The sequence below is a fragment of the Synchiropus splendidus genome, chromosome 3 (genome assembly GCF_027744825.2).
Source record: "Synchiropus splendidus isolate RoL2022-P1 chromosome 3, RoL_Sspl_1.0, whole genome shotgun sequence".
In the NCBI taxonomy this organism is placed as follows: domain Eukaryota; kingdom Metazoa; phylum Chordata; class Actinopteri; order Syngnathiformes; family Callionymidae; genus Synchiropus; species Synchiropus splendidus.
The window spans coordinates 19,505,980-19,523,608 of NC_071336.1; the positions used below are offsets into that span (position 1 = coordinate 19,505,980).

Consider the following 17,629-nt stretch of genomic DNA (forward strand, 5'->3'; position numbering starts at 1 on the left):
CTGTTGACAACAAGACAAAACAAAAACACAAGTCGTGTGACTTCAAGCAGGCAACAGGACAGACACACATATCAACATGCAAGCTGAGCTGATGACATCAGACAGCATGCAGTGGGTGAGTGATGGCAGCTGCCAGCGCCACTGACGTCCGTACCTGAGTCGGTGGGAGGGGGTTCCAGTTGTTGGCTTTGAGCTGGTGGAGTTCATCAAACTTCAGACTGATGTTCTCGATGGACAACTGGAGCATGTCCCAGAATCCGGCCAGGTCCTGAGACACAGGTCGGGGGTGTGCATTTGGGTTCTGAGAGACAACATAACAAACGTGTTAGAGAGGGAGTGTCCTGACAGTCATGATGGAGTTGAGCTTCAAAACAGAAAAGAAAATGCACAACACGCATTTGAGAGATTTCTACTAGGATAAAAAGCTTTCACAACAACGTAAACAAATTTTGGACTGTTTGCCAGTCCATCACCAGCAGCCGTTTACACTTACAACATTTTGAAAACCTCAGAATCCCACACAAAAGTTGGGTTCAAACAGAGGCCTGCCAAACTCTCCCTCACAACTTTCTTGTCATAACTGCAGGGATCTTCATTTCTGTGGCATTCTACAAATGTATTCTTCTCTATGATGCTCCGTTTTTGGGAGTTTGTCAGCTTTAAAAATGAGGCAAATAAGATCATTTTCAGGAAATATTAACAATAAGAGCCAAAACTTGGAGTTCCATCAAGATTTAAGAGCTTTTCAAATGTTTTCTACTTCACTTGCATCTGAAAGCTGCTGCTCACACGCCAACTCTGCTCACACCAGAACCTAACTTCATGAAACAGTTCTTGAATCTTGGATGTTGCTATATTGCTTCCATTGTTTGGTGCTTTTCAGTAAGTCATGTGACATCAGAAGGAATGTGTTGTCTTTTCTAGTATTTCTATCACCTGTCTAATGTTTTAGTCTCTCTTACAAATATGTCCGGACGACCTGTGTTAAGGCCTAATACTGACCTCCTCCTGTTTATGCCTATATCCTTATTTCTTCAGATGTTATTCGCATCTTAGTACAATAGTTCCTGTCGTTTTATTAAATCTACAAAGTGATTTCTGTCTTCACATAGCTGCACTCTCTCCCTCATCAACAATCAACGCCATGAGAAGAAGCTGCATTTTGAGAGCATGTCTCAGTGTGAAAGCTTTGGGCTCCAGGAGGAGACTTCTGAGAGCGCACAGACACGGTCGGTGAAGGAGACTGGATGTGTGCGGATGCTGGCACGCTCTCCTCCTTCAGTAGTAGCATAGTAAATGAGCGCTGGCCAGACCTGTCAGGATGATTTGTGCAGGATGATGTCAGTGACGGGGAGGGGGAGTCACAGGAGGTGTGGGGAGAGCATGCAGAGGATGAGGTGACACATACCAGATTCTCCTCACACAGCTCCCGGAACTGCTGGAACTTCTGGGACATCAACAGCTGGGCACTCCCCACTGCACTGCGGATCTTCCCCAGGACTGCGGGAGAGACAAAGGCAACACGTTCGCACACACACACACACACACACGCACACACATGCACACACACACACATGCACAACGCAATTACCCAGTGCTGCACAGTGCAGGTATGTTGCAGCAACAGCAGACAGAATACATTAGCATGGAAGAAGAAGCCAACACTCAATCGTATTCACCTGCCTGCTGGGAAAAAAACAACTTATCCTAAGAGAAGGCGAAAGGTATTTTGATAAACTATATTTTATGCTGATGCACCGATCAATGCCATCGACTCATGCATGTCCAACGGGGGACACTGTCAGTGAATACATTAGTCTACATGAAGGAAACAGGATCAGAGAGTTGAGGGAGGGGGAGAGAATGTGCTCTCAGCAAGCCTCAGACATTAGGAGTGTGTGTGTGCAGTCTTGTGTGGGAATATGGGAAAACATAACCTTGAGAAAGCTTCTTCATACTGACAGTCAGGGAGTGAACCTCTTGCCTCGAACCAAAACAGCGTTTCCAAATCACCTTTGAGATATTTTAATTGGCTTTTGCATGTGAGCGTTGAAGCTGAATGCGAGGATAAAAGACGTAAACACCACTTCTGTTTCACTGACGGTGAAACGCTTGAACGCCGATTCCGGGGTGAAGAATCACTTCACTTTCATGTTTTGTGAGTAAAACAATCACGATGATGAAAGCAGCGGAGTGTGTCCTGCGCCAGCAGCGCTGCATCGATAACTATGTCGAGTATGTCTGCCGGGGCCAGAGAGCATGAGACAGGAACAAGCAGCTAGTGTAGTCATATGCCATAAATACCAGGAGGGGCACGGCAGAACAGATGAAGGTCTTGCACACACTATCTAGTCGCGATGGAGGAGGCTACACAAACAGGAAACATGGTATTTTTGTTTAGATTACGGATCAATCAAAACAAGTCTCTCTCATGAACACAGCCTTCCTGCAACAGCTGGTATGACTGTTATGTAAGTGTTTCATGCTGAGAACCGCGGCTTCATGTAAAAATGTATCTCAGTTTTCAGTGTTGTAGGGACGGAAGAAGATCCTTTTATATACAATATCACAATTATTAGTCAGCCTGGGCATGGTTTAAGTTGCCGTGTATCAACAGTCGGCATTGTAAAACAAAATACTGTGAGTGAATAGTTGTGGTCATGTGTGGTCTTATCTGCATCAGATCACGAAAGCACATTAAATGTACAGTACATGCACTTCCACTTTAGCACTTGTAAAGTGGCTGTTGACTCACTCTCATCAGGAAGCTTGTTCTCCACCTCGTCCTGTGCCATCTGCCGGCACCAGCCCTCCATGCGCTCCGTCTCCGCCTGGAGCAACTTAAGAAACCAGTGTCCGTCACGAGGGCACACAGATCGGCTCACCGCCTCCAGAGCCTCCATGGTTGGCTCCACCACGTTGTCCATCCAGGGGTCCGGAGGTGGCAGGATGGACGGGTCGAAGCCGACCTCACCATAGTCGTCCGCAGCACAGGCGTGGTAGTGGTTGCCAGAGCCTTGGATGCTCACGGTAGAAGTGGCGGCATCACGGGACTGCTGGCGTGGCATGGTGGCACAAAGACGAGGAGGCAGCTGAGGGGCATCGGCAGGGTCATCGAGGTCCGCCTGAACGGCTGTGGTCACACTGTTGGACCGTGTCATTCTGCGGTGACTATGAGACAAAGAAAAACATATACATGATTAGGTTCTCCCACATTCATATGCATGTGACAAAGACAAAGACGTGGATCAACAAGTCCCTTACAAGATACTGGAAAATGGCGGCTTCAGCCAGTGTTTACATATTATGGAATGATTTGTTGTGAGGCTGAGGTAAAGTTAGAAAGTAAAACGGCAAAGCAAAAATCTCCTCTGTAATCTGATGCTGTCTTTTGTCTACTGCTGTTGTGTCACCTGGCCTGCCATTGCACTCAACAAAAAAATACACGCGCACTCACACGCCTCTCCCTTCACTGGAGTATTGGTGTTTTGTCAACTTTTCCAAGTCCTTGAACAAAACAATGCTGCTACAGACTGATATTTGGTAATGTTAAAATTCAATGAAGACATCGACACAAGCAGGACCGCAGCACGCACACGTTCAAGCAGGAGGATTTGATAAAGGTCTGACATCATCTGACTAGAAGGCTGCACTCGACTCATCCCACAGTGCACTCAGAGGTGAACTCCGGTCTGACCTTCCTGCAGCCACACTGTCACATCTGCCCGGGCACATCTCCGGACGTTCACTCCTCCTCAGCTATTTTCCACTCCTTCTCTCTTTCTTCTCATTCATCTCTGCTCTTCCATGAACACAGACAGGGAGAGGAAATAAGGGAGTGGTTTTGATCAGACAAGTGTGTGTGTGTGTGTGTGTGTGTGTGTGTGTGTGTGTGTGTGTGTGTGTGTGTGCGTGAGGTTGGGTAAAAGAGTAACTCCCCTCCGAGCAGGTGTTGTAATGACCGCGGTCTGCTTTCTATCAGCGTGATAGGGACTTCCTGCAGGTCAGACGTGGACAAGGCCAGTCAGGGGAGCAGACGCAGAGAACAAGAAAGGATTTTAGTGCCTGTGGACCATGTTCATAGTCATGTCTCGTTTCTTTTTTTGGCACATTGAGTAAAACATTTATGGTGCAAGAATGGAACAGTTTCTGCTACGGTCGTGTGCGCAGTATTTGAAGGAGGGGTTTGATCTTGTTCATCCAGATTGTTGACCATGAATCTCAAAAACCCTTTGGGAATGAAGGATAGGGATTGTGTTCATCTGTCAGCATCCAGGTCACAGCCCCACCTTATAGTCAGAACTCTGACCTAAAGTACCAATGACGAAATCTGTATTGACAAAACACAACAAAACAAACAAAACAAAAAAACAGCAGATGGTTGTGTAGTTTTGTTTTAATTGTTTACAGCCTTCCGTCACTCTCTCTGTCTTCCAGTTCAAACAGCACAGCCGGGGTTATGACCTGCAACTGCTGCGTATAAACACACCCCCGTTGACGCAGACACAAACAGAGGAGCCATGCAGAAGGAGTCTTTGACCGTCTGGAACTCTAATGCAGTCGGAAGTGAACCAGGACCTCACAGAAACACAAGGTACAGGATGCAAAAAGGCAGATCACCACTCTTCACATAAACCGGCGGGTGACTGGAGGAGTTAATATTTTGCTTGGCAACTCGGCCGCACAGCTGAATCCTCCTCTTTCAAAAAAAGTGCCAAACATTCCATGCAACTGAGATTTGAAGTCCAAAATAAAGCTCGCACTGTGACCTCCGATTGAAGGTGATACGCCGTTTGGCTTCAGTGTGGAAATATACGACAGAAGGTTCAGTGTGAGCGAACAGAGTCGTATATTGTGGGCAAAAATGGGATCGTTAAAGACGACGAGCCGCTCCAGACTGGTCTGGCGAAAGCGCGACCTGATGACAATCACAACAGGCTGCTTTTCTTCAGCGTGCAGCAGCAGCAGCATGGGCGTCTGACAGCACGGCCGACTCTCACAACAAAGTCAATAAAAACTCCCTCCCCTGCTCTCGCCATGACTCCCTCACACGCCCACACATGCACGCACACACACACACACAAAGCTGTCTGAATCACAATGACTGGGGCAACAGATGGCTGTCAACTCTGCCCCCTCCATCCTCACATCCTCTGGCCCAGCTGTCACTTGGGGCCCATCTCTGAGGGTCTTTGACGCCAAACTGCCCCGATCATGGGACAGCTGCTGCCAGACTCCTTCTTTTTTCCTGCCTTAAGTCTTCCAAAATGTTTGGACACATTTCTGTTCGATTTTCTAACACGTGCTCCTCACAGAAGTGCCAATCACAGGAGCTCCAGGCTTCTGGCTCCTCTCTCTGGATGACTAGCACAGTAAGAACAGAACCTCTTGCCTTGTCAGGGGCAATATTGTCAGTTGTAGCTTCTCCCTCTCACAAGCAACGGCCCAGTAGATGAGGCTTTGTTATGTGTAGGACACGCCCCCAGCAAACATCTACTCCCACTTGGACAAGCTGGCATAACACATTGGTCAGGAAAAAGACCAATCTCTTAAACCTTTCTCTTAAAACAGACTTAAAACAACTTTAAGGAAAGTTTGTAACTTAGTAAGCTGCGGAACAAATTGAATGACTTACCATCGCTCATCCTCCACCTGAATTCCTATAGACTGGAATTTGGAATGCTCTTCGGCGTCCCCTCCATCCTCGGGATCCACCTAAGAGGAGGAAAGAATCTGTCACAGACGCAATCTTTCATCTATGACAGCGTCTCTAGTCAGCTAGTCACCTGGATCCCAATCGAGAGGCACTTTCGGAGTGCGTCCCTCTGAGCCTTGCTGTTGTCCGCAGACACGTGGGCAACAGCAGAGGTGGTGGCAGTGGCCGTGATGGTGATGGTGCTGTTGGTGACGTGCTGGCTGGCTGGACCGTGCACCTGGGCGTTAGCCGCCTCGATGGCAGCGGTCAGCGCTTTCATGCTGTCGATGCTCTCCGTGGAATTGGACAGGCCCGGCTGAGAGCTGATGCCGGAGCGCTGGCCCGACCCGCCGTCCATGTAGGCATCCTGGGCCGACTCGGTGCTGCTCTGCGCTGTGATGGATATGAAGGGTTTGGAGGGGGTGGTCCGAGGTGGCACTGGAGGAGGCGTCTTCTTGTAGGTGGTGATGCATGATGACACTGAAGAGGACGAACAGAGAAGTGAAGGGACACGTTAACGTGACAGAGACGCGTCTAAAGTGTTTCAAGGGTTCTTCCAGGTGCTTTTATCACCGACAAGGACACAACAAAACTGAAGCGTCCATGCACGCACGTAAACAGAAACCTCACAAAAGGTTGTCTGCAATAGAATTCAGTTGCCCTTTAAAAAGTACTTCCCAGGAAAAGTACTGCTACATGTCTTTATTTCCAATAGAGAAGAAGAGTTTAAGCAAAACAAAAGTCCAGATCAAGTCAGTGTTTTGCTGCCTTAAATTGACAGTAGCAGCTCAGCGTGACGGTACCTGTACTAGGAGTCGAGAGAGCGGTAGATTAGGGCCAACTTTAACAAATCCGGGCCTGATCTTGTTATGGGATCAGTGGGTCAAAAACCTGACCCACTGAACTAGATGTTTAAGCCCTGAAAACTCTTAACAGTTACACTTTGGAACTTTCAATTGCTTACAAAACAAACAAAAAGGGTTCAGAAAAGGAAGCGCGGCGTTTCAGGGCAATTCATTCTTAAAAGCTTCCAATTCACTCTGAATGTTTCTCCTGTTTATAAACCACAATGGAGGCTCTCACACACAGTCAGAAGTTTGTGTACACAAACAAGACATAGTCTGTTTAGAAATGTCACCTCATTATGATGATATGCCCTGGAATCTCCTTCCCGGCACCAACAGAACTAGGTCGCTGTCTCTCCAGATAAACTGGGACAGTCGGTTTCCTGGATCTTTTAATCCCTACAAAAGGCGAACATCCTAACGTGGCTGGATCACGGTGCTGCGTGCGGCAGACAACTGTTGCCATCCAGCAGGAGCAGTCACGTCTAAAACTGTCACATGTGATTTGTGTGTTGCTGTCACAGCTCCACAGAGGATTCCACCTGCGTCACAACTGGCTCGGTCAAATTGTCATCCCCGGGTCTCCACCCACACGACTTCCACAACCACCACGGCAGCGATTGGCTGGGCCCAGAACACACTTCATTTACGGTTTGACAAGCTGGAAACTCTGCAGATGGGATTCAAGCCACACTCAAATGAGATCATGGTTCCTGAAACGGACTCTTTGATGGCGGCTAGCGCAACCACATTAAAGACAAGTAGGAGCAACTCGTCAGACTTCCCTCTACAGGGATCTTGTCCAAATATCTCAGCGGACCACAGCCTTTAATCACATTCATGTGCAGGCAAAACCGTCACAGCAAGCTTGCTACCTTAAGCAGAGAGAGATTTTCCACATATGGAGGAACAAAGCCGAGTAACACACTACAGATAAAAAAAAAAAAACTTTTTCAAGACAATAAATTGGTTGGCAACTAGATTTGTAGTCAAGACCACCAAACCTGGGACCAAGATTTTGAGCTCCTGGGATCTAACTTATAGTCTGTTCCAGTGAAAGCATTTCTAGTCTTCATTTATTTTGAAAGAAATCAGTTCTGTTTCTGTTGCAGTAAGGCATAAATGTGAGTCTGTATGCGTTGTCCTTCTGTAATCTGTATTCAGTTTGGTCTCCGTCTTGACTCAGACTTGCGTCCTCAAAGTCTTGGTCTCGACAACAACACTAGTCTCAACCTTAAACCCACTTTCATGAAGTTGCACTGGAAGATGTTCAGCAGTCGCTCGATTATTGGTTCAAACCCTCCACACAAAATTATGTGATCAAGGCTATGTTTATATACCAATGAGTTTAACCAAATGTATAAACCACACCCATCTTTTTTTCCTGAGTAAAACTTGTGGAATTATGCTGTGTCACATGGGTCACATGAACTGCAACTCGGCAATCTCCTTTATCTTTCTGCATTTCCCCTCCGCCAAAATCTTACCACCCACCAATGTATCACTGTATTGTGAGAAATTGAGTGAAAATCTTATGGTTAGCCACAGCTTTAAATTCCAGCATCTTTTTATGCATCAGAGAAGCAGACACAGGAACATTTTCCCCATGTTATGACTCTTATCAAAAACAGTGCTCTGGACTGACGTTCCATTAGAGGCACGCTTAAAATCCCGTTACTATCTTGGTATAAGCTTCAAACATTAAAAACATGAAACATGATCAACATTCAAGAGTGATCATCAGTAAAGGTCAATAAGTTCAGACCTGGAAAACGAACAAAAACACAGAGGGGGAACTGGCCTATCAGTCACTGAGGTTCAAAGGATAGAATGTCAGAGCTTCTATCCCCTGAAGTCAACTAAAAGCCATGCTAGGGTATCTGCCTGCGTGTGTGTGTGTGTGTGTGTGTGTGTGTGCATTACTGCAGCAAACATCGAGGTAAACACAAGGTTTTCGTTCACCTAATTCATCAGCTAGTCAAGAGCTGACGCCAGACTGTCACGGCGAGAGGTCAGACACGCTGGAGAGTGGCAGGTGTTATGAATACCGAGACAGGTTAAGTAAACACACTCAGCAGTCAGAACATGCGAGGTCGCACACACATACACACGCCCATGCTGCAGCCGCGCAGACACACAAATGACATTGACACAAGCCAGCGATACGCTTCAACCTCTCCACATCAATGGACACCACAGACTTCCTGCCACTGATACGCTCGCCATCCGTCCCCGGCTGTGGTCCGCGAGTGCTCGCCCCCTCACACATGCGGGCCACTGTGCCAAGGCATGACATCATCTTTTAATGCTGTGGTTAAGATTGAGGAGATGAAAATGTGTGACAAAAATGACTTGACTACAAAGAAAGACTTTGAAAGCAACATGTGCGAAGAAGCCCTGAATATTTGATGTAAAACATCGGTGCTTTTAAAAGTCTCTCATCATTATTTAGACAGGTCTTATGCATATCAATAAGAATTCCAACTATTTAAGCAAATGTGAGTGAAACTTGCTACTGCACATGGAGTATGCTAATGTTTACCATATGTGTCAGTGTACCTACAGCGAGGCGTAGTTGTCCAAAGAAGCAATTTTGGGGATTTAGTTCGGCTGTGAAATGAATCAAAGTTGTGGGTGTATGGTAAAGGCTGTCACACAATTGATGGGTTAAAAAATGGATAAATACACCAAAAATATAGCAGGAAAAGCACCTGCTGGGCCTGCAGTTGCTTGGCACTGATGATTTAAATATAAGCATGTCCCCAACATTTTGGCGTCCCTCCTCCTCACAGACGTTGGAGCTTCCTCCTGCTTTGTCGCTCAGAAGAAGTGTTTGTGAATGAAAACAACTCTAGTGGCTGGCTGCCAAATCCTCCTCTGACAAATGCTTCAAAAGTCCCATGCTGACAGGTCAGAGTGAATAGCTGTTCCTCTTGACAGAGCAGCCACCCCCCCCCCCCAAAAAAAAAGAGCCCAGGGCCTGATACTATCAAAGAGATTGCTCCTCCCTCCTGTGAAACAAAGCCATTCTTCAGCCAATGGAGAAGAAAAAAAGCCTTCCTGGCTACTTTTCGATGATGCCTCCGCAGAGGTGGATGATGTTTCATTTATCTAATGGCTGTGTTCGTGTTACAGGTCAAGCAGATGTCCTTTGTCTTGATCTACCTGCATCTGTGAGAGAACTGGCTTCAGAGAAAATCTTCCTCAAACCTTTCATATCTGCTGAACAATATGAGTTTCTTATATAACAAGGCTTCCTAAACAAGTTACAGTCTTCGATGTTTCTCTTTGATTCACATTCCTTTTGTAACATACATGAAAATACACTTGCTTTTTCAGTATGTAATTTTGACAAATTTCAACCCTATGTTCTTACAATTACAAATTATTTAAAGCCTTTGTAGTGTTTTCAGACACAAATAAGAATATATATATATATATATATATATATATATATATATATATATGCAGTAAAAAACAGTTACTGAAATCTATTTTTTTTTTAAAACTTAACATAATGAACTGAAACTATGAATTCGAATGGTCGCTGTTGTCACACAGAGCTTCTAAACCTTTTTTTTAAACATATGTTTGACTGCATAATTCCAGCAGTAAAAAAATACAATACCAACACCATGTCAATGTCAGGACAAGAGTGAGCATCTTTGCAAAACAACAATCTGCAATGTCGACACAAGTGTTAATCCAAAAAATCTTCTTTTTGCGTCAAAGCTGTTTACATTTTTATCCAAACGGCGCCTCTACTGACTGAAAGCATTTTAAATGTCCTTGTTCAGTCATACACATTTCTTGCTTCAGGTTTCATGAGGCACAAATCAACTGCCCTCCTCGAACCAAGAAGAGGCGCAGGAAAAGACTCCCCCACGCGGAAACAGAGCGAACATCCACCTCCATGCAAACAAATGAAAGGCTAGAAAAGGGGGCGGGCGGTATCAGAGAACAGTGACAGCTGAGCCCAGCTGCACTCTGTTTGGGATCTGAAGAACAGAAGAACAAGAACGGAAAAGAGGAGGAGCTGAGCGGGTAAATCACAGTCATGTTGTCACTCTTTATATATATATATATATATATATATATATATATATATATATAAAACCAGTGCAGTAAATACAGTGAAAACTGCTGGGGGTCCTTTGTGACAGCTTCACCATGGCAACATTAAGTGAGTGAAATGAGGCTTGGCACTGTACCAGTAGGAGGCGGAGTCTCCGTTGACCATTTGTTTACCTTGACAGTGCAGCTGCAGTGCCACATTAACATCAGCAGACAACAGAAAACAGGTCAGTGAGTGAAAACAACACACTATATCAGCACGGAAGCTGCGACGACAGCGTGGAGGCGTGTCCTGCCATGTTTCTTGCCCCGCAGCTCTGAGCACAGAAGCTTCCACGCCGGCCATTTATGTTTGGAACGCTGTCAAAAAAGCTGCTCGTCGTGTTTCCAGGACACAATAGTGAACTGACAATAACCTGCAATGGTTCACACCGTCTGACATTTCACCAGCGTTGTCAACAACAAAGCAGACGGCGGAGTCACATCCGTTAAGACGGCTTTTGTTGCCAGCGTCATAAGTATGAAAACATTTATCAGCTACTTAAGCAAAGATTTAGTGATTCACAGCATGTAGATTATAAATGACTGTGTAGTTTTACGTCTCTTAAAAGGAATCGTCAACATCAGATCAGGAGGAGAAGATGTTCATATTTGTAAATAATATAATGAAACTTATAATAAGAGAACACGTAGAAACCCCTATGATTTCAATACACTTCAACATACATATTTTGTATGTTATGACATTTTTATGATACTAACCATACAGGGAGAAACACTGGGCATACCAATAAAACAAACAACCCTTTGTAGTATAATAAAAAAGGCATGAAAGATAAAAAAAAAAAACCTTCAGATAATGATCAAGAAGGAGCCGTTTGATGCGACGGTCAGAACGTTGCTTCCTTATTCAAACATGACAACAACCCTCCACACATAGGACACACAATACTTCTTTTAGAGTACAGGAAGCCACCTGAAAGTCTCATGTCAGTCCACAGCTCTCAACTACACAAGGTCAGAGGTCAACAATGAAGGCGCTCAGACACAATAGTGCTCTGTTGAAGAGCACAGCAGCAGTTTGAGAGAGACTTAAAAACACGTCTGCAGCATGTTTGAGTCCTTCAGTTGTTTTTAAAAAAAAATTTTTTAGGGAAGGTTTGCGGTCAGCGTGCCCTTTATGAAAAGACGTCCGGTGTCAACAGCTGCTAACGCCTGCATGTGCCTGCTAACTGACCAGATAAGAGTTTGTTTACATCTGACAAACCTGGCGGGCAGCTGCTGCCTCTTGGGCAACACATTCTCCTGACTTAACCCACTTTCCTGCGTTCCAAGTTCAATGAGCCAACACAGTTAGCTGCAATCTTACTTTATGGACTGACACCTTCACACCCAGTCACTGAGACAGGAAGCAGAATTCAATAGGCAGCAAACGCTTGTATTTGTGACACAGTTTTGCACAAACCTAAAGCTGAGGATGAGAGTATAATTCTGAAGTCCCTATTGTTTCTCAGGATGCTGTACTTATGCTTCATATTTTTGTTCTTTTAAACGTGAAAACATTTATAATTGACTTGTACATCATTTTTCACCTACTTTAGCTGATCATTAAAGCTATCACAAATGAAGCCAGGTGGTCAGTTTATCCTCCATTTAGGGCTTTTTTATTCACTTGACAGGTGCTGTCACAGCTTCAGGCCCTCTCCTCCACCAGTCTCCGCCACATGAAGTCTATTGTTTCTCCCTCCCCAAAAAAATGCCCTTGGGGAGTTGAAAAAGCCAACAGTCACTTGACAGGAGCGGAAGAAAGGAGAGACAAAATAACAGAGGGATAGGTGAGAAGAGGAACAGACGCAGCAGGAACTGGCTGTCTCCTTGGTTTCATCTACATTCCAGCTGCTTTGTGGCGCATAAACCTGGGCATTAGCGCTAATGCTAAACCTAACACGCCCACGCATCTCACGCATGCTTTCACTGCACTCATTTCCCGCAGCTTTGGTCATCAACTTTAAGAGTTTTACAGCCTGCTGCGAGGAGTGACAGGCAGCGTGTTTTGACTTCGGCAAGCCAGTCTGGACTTGACAGGGAAGGACAAAGGATAGTTAGTTAGTTAATTGAAGTGGATCAAATTAGTCAAGAGAGCAGCAGACAAGGGAGAGCAATTGGCATGAAACACTGAAACCTCTGATTTGGTCCCACTGGCTATCATTGGCTAAGGTTCAGGGTTTGAATCCAGCTCCGAACCTTTCTGGGTGGACTTTGCATGTTCTCCCTGTGCCTGTGTGGGTTTTCTCCTGGTACTCCGGTACTACTCTGGTTTCCTCCCACAGTCCAAAGGACACAGTAAAACTGCCCCTAGGTGGCGACCTGTCCTGTATTCCTGCCTCTCGCCCAGTGACCGCTGGGATAGGCTCCTGCACTCCCTGCCACCCTGAACAGGACTAAGCGCTGGTTCACTGAGGAAGTATGTATGTGACGTAAGCACATATACAGGACCAGTCGACTGTCGCAGAGAAAACCTGAAAGCAAACAGTAGGCAGTTATCATGTTCATCTGTCTGTCAGCAAAATTACTGAACAACAGATGAAGAGATTGCCAATAACATTTACATGAAATGTTGACAACAGGATAAGGTTAGACAGATGATTACATTTTAGTGGCGTTCCAAATCAACGTCTGGATCCATAAATCTATTGAAAAAACTGTCATGCCAATTCTTCTGTCTGAGCTTCTCATGGAGGTTCCACAACACAATGGCCATCCATCGTCCAAGTCAGCTGCTTACAAAGATATCTCATGAATCTAGGATAATAATTCTGGGTCAAAATTCTAGGATGAAATGAGTGGTTTGGTAGTGGTCCGCGCTCTCTGAGTGCTTTTCTAGTTATCGCTTTACAGGCAAGGTCCACATATAGAGTTCAAAATACAATCTAACATCAGAAATCAGGATAAACTATAGTATTTCATGCATCTTTATGAGCAGAAATGATCAAAGCAGTGTTCTGTAGCATAAACACAGCACGGTTTCGTTCCACTTCTCTCCCTTATGACCTCATTTAGACCTTTATACTTCCATTGACAAACAGTTGCGTTTGATATAAGCTGCAGAGCTGCTGGAAGGTAGACGTCTTTGGAAGAAACCAAGTCACGGTTCAGGCAATGAGTTGGAGCAACTCTTGGGAGGAGCATGACAAGTGAAGAAAATCACCTCGACTGAATGAGGGAAAAGATTCGGATGCAGCAATCAGCCAGATTGAAGGGGCTGTAACACAATACCAACGTGGTGTCATTACATGAGGGATCACTGCCCGACCCAGCTGCTATTTACATATAAATGCAGCCGTATGTGGTCAAGAGTTCACCTCTTCTTCCTTTGGAGCTGCGGATGAAGCCGCAACTTTCCTGCTTACAAGCCAGGCAGCAGTGTAATAACCTAAATCATAAAATGACTGGAACAGGATCTGTCTGGCAGATTTTACAAGCATTTACTCTTGCAGGAATGCTGCGAAACATCAGGGTGTTTCACAGTCTTTTTTTTTTTTCACCCCCTCACATTCCTTCCCCCCAGTTCTCCCCCTGTTCTTTGTCCTGACCGTTTGCACATGGAGGAGAAAGGAGACACTGGTGGCTTAATCCACAGCCAGAGGCATGCTCAAGCCATCTGGGCCCAAAAAACCAAACGTCAGGCCGCACCACGCAGGAGGAGGGAGACGGAAAGTTGAGCGTGAAGGACAGAAAGAGGGGAGAAAGAAAGTTGGGAGGTAAATTTGGAACATGGAGCGCTCAACACTCTACTATACTGTCTTTTGTGCTTCCCAGTCTTGACCTGTTGACCCCTCACATCCTGTTGCAGAGGTGCTGAGACGGAAAGCTGAGACGGTAGCTATAGGAGCTGCAAGTATGGAAGTGCTTCCGAAACGGTCTCTCCCTGGTTTGATTTTTGCACCCTCATCCTTCTGCTCCTGTGTTTACATCCACACCCTGAAGAACCTTAAAGTGGGGCGGGGGAAGGGGCAACAATAGTCTCTCCAACATTCCCACTCTCCTGCCGAGAGCACTCGTTTGTCTCCTGCATTCCTTTCCCCATTCATCTCTTTCTCTCACTCCCCTCCTGGCCAGAGAAAAAAAAAATCTTAATGTGAGGGCGGGTCCTGGGCAGGGAAGGCAATTACACATCCCAAAGGGGCCACATGAAAAGTTTGGAGCACTAGGAAAGGCCTCAGCAACATCGAATCATCAGAGTTGACTGAGAAAGTTTATTTCGTGAGAGGGAAAAAAGCAAGGCATATAAAGAACAATTCAACCATTGAGATAATACTATTACTTAAACATCTTTAATATGAACAAAGGTAACACTGCCAATTAGAATCAGAAGGTTTGCAGGAAATTTTAAGATAAATAAAATATTTAAACAGCAATAGCTAAGATACATACAATAACAGACCAGTACAAAATGGAAAATGATATTATGAAAGCAAGTGTCTTATGAAAAAGGAACGGCAATACTGATATGGGAAAACTCCTGAGACAAAATAATTATGAAACCACATTATGCCAACATAACTTTATTGCGTTACAAATGTTTTAAATAAGCAGCAATACAGTGGCTGTAACAATGTAATAGTGGCAAAAAATAAAATTAGAAATTTGATTTAACACTACAATTGTAGTAGGAAATTACAATTATTACGTTGTAAATATATATATTTTTTTGCAATTAGTAATTTCAATTCATATTTCAAATATTCAATATATTTTATTTTTTAAAAGAATCTTGGTTCGCTCAGGTTAATTGTTTACCTTAGTTTGATCTATAAAACCCTAGAGTGTCTTGACATGTGAAATCACTCCCCCTCAGTGTTTCTTCTCTTCTCTGTTTTCCTTGGTTAGTGAAGCAGCAAAGCTCAAAGAAAAGGAGGAGAAAACGGAGATGCATTCTTTCTCCCCCACTGGCTGTCTTTCTCTCTTTCTCCTCTTCCAGGGGTGAGCTGTGGCTTATTTTTAATGACTGGTTCAAAAAAAAAAAGAAGAGAAAAAGGAGGGAGAGGTAGCTCTCTTCTCCCCCCCCCCTCCTTCGTCGGCTGCTTAGTCAGACACACACACTACTGTAGCTGAGTCTGGGACTTTCACAGAGAAGTCTTTAATTTGCACCGGGCCGGGCCTCCCACACTGCAGAGCCCAAACCACCCACTTACAGCCGTGCACCACTCCTCCAACATGCTGGCTTAGCTCAAGAGCAACATGCACTACACTGTAACACTGTCCAGAAATATGCTTACCTCGACATATTCCCTGAAATCAAACAGCAGAATATACATGTAAACAGTGTGCATTCATCATCCCCCCCAAGTGAGCCGGCCCTCAGGATCACCACTGAGGAAATCCTTCTTCACCTTCTGATGCCAAAACACAGACAGGAAGAGCCTAAAGAAAAACCTGATCCTGCAAATAGCCTGTTTATGTCATGTTGCCGGAGTAATCCCCACTCAGAGTGAGGGGACAACAGGGGGGTTCACTGCAGTCCTTGCCATTCTTTGTGTTTGCCATAGTCTTGTCAGCTCCTCCCTGCGCCCCGCTCTCATTTTACCCCCATCTTATTTTAAACCGGAGAGCAGGGCTGACATTGTGTGGCTTCCTGTGTCAGAAGAAAGCCAAACACGGTTCTTCCTCCCTAAACGGCCGCTATCAAAGCATTCCAGGCCACGACAGGCTGGGTCCAATTAAGTCGTAAGTAAATACAAACACCTACAGCCACCGAGTCGTGCAGATTAATCCCGCCATTCGGAGCGTGTTCAGGCAGGAAATCGCCCTCCGTTCACGTTGGATGCAAAACCTTCAGAGATACATGTAAATAAGGTGGGTTCTACTCGGCTGCTGCAGGGGTCTGTGAATAACAGGTGATGGCACTGCATTGTTGTGCACTGGAGCAGGTTGTTTGACAAATGATACCTGCAGCATGTGTAGCATCAGCACAGGCAAGGCTGACACCTAGTGGACGACCAGGTATTGCAAATCACCTCAAACTGCTGGTTTAAGCAGGACGATGACGTCAAACAAAATGCACCTGGGGGGTTCACCTCCTTCCTTCACCAGTATGTCCACCTTCATCGGTGCCACAGTCTGCTGAAAGCCACATGGTTCTCCTCTCCGCTCTCTACGACATCGCTCCACTGCCATATCAGAGCCAGGCAGCAAACCCCAAACAACTGCCAAACACTGGACATTCATGAGTTCACCCTCAACCACAAGCATGTACCTCAATGGATGGTTTGATGGACTCCCTAAAGTGACGGCTATCTCAAACAAAATCAATCAATTATCACCCGGAAGCGCCTCTAGACTTTCTTCCTTACAGAAGTTCAAGTTTGTGCAAGTCGACAGTGACAGGAAGAGGTACTACATTCATCAGTACAGCTCCATATTCACCACTTCATTTTGAACTGTAACAAACTAACCACCCTCCTCAGTGCCCAACATCCAATACAACATTCACGAGTACATGAGTACTGAACCTTCTGACTCAAGCCAAAGTACTATATACTGAATGTTATTACTTGAGTCGAATCTAATCTAAACATACAGCAGCAATCAAAGAAGTGAAAAACTTTTTTCTACATTATTATGATGATATTAATAAGATTGTAATTATGAGATAAGATGATTAGAAATCTACAATATTCCGCCAAAATATACATTTGAAAAATGAAAATAAATATCAAGTCTAACATTGTTAATTTCAGAAAATTAAAACTATAGAGACAATTAATCGAATTATTCATCAATACGAGCCAAAGACACAGGACTATATGTACATGCAGGTTATGTACAAGAAGATCTATGTGAAGAGTGAATCCCTGTGATATCAAAAATTAAAAGAAAACAAAATGTTCACTCGAGTGTCTCGAGTGGCTAGCTTCACATGGCCAGAGCCCGACTGAAGACAAACTTAGACCTCATGAAACTGTGACTACACTGCGGTGACAGGTTGGCAAAAGTCAATGATTTGGTGGTAATA

General features: G+C 44.9%; 1 protein-coding gene across 4 annotated transcripts in view; it reads right to left on the bottom strand.

Moving 5' to 3' along the window:
• Positions 1–17,629, bottom strand: part of dlgap1b (discs, large (Drosophila) homolog-associated protein 1b) — a 112,747-nt gene that overhangs the window by 3,354 nt on the left and 91,764 nt on the right. For all 4 annotated transcript variants that reach the window (XM_053861264.1, XM_053861265.1, XM_053861263.1 and 1 more), the window contains exons 7-11: positions 5,787–6,175; positions 5,636–5,715; positions 2,756–3,171; positions 1,409–1,500; positions 155–301 (exon numbers count right to left, since the gene is read on the bottom strand). In XM_053861264.1, coding sequence (XP_053717239.1) covers positions 155–301; positions 1,409–1,500; positions 2,756–3,171; positions 5,636–5,715; positions 5,787–6,175 — 1,124 coding nt within the window. The remainder of the gene's footprint in view (positions 1–154; positions 302–1,408; positions 1,501–2,755; positions 3,172–5,635; positions 5,716–5,786; positions 6,176–17,629) is intronic.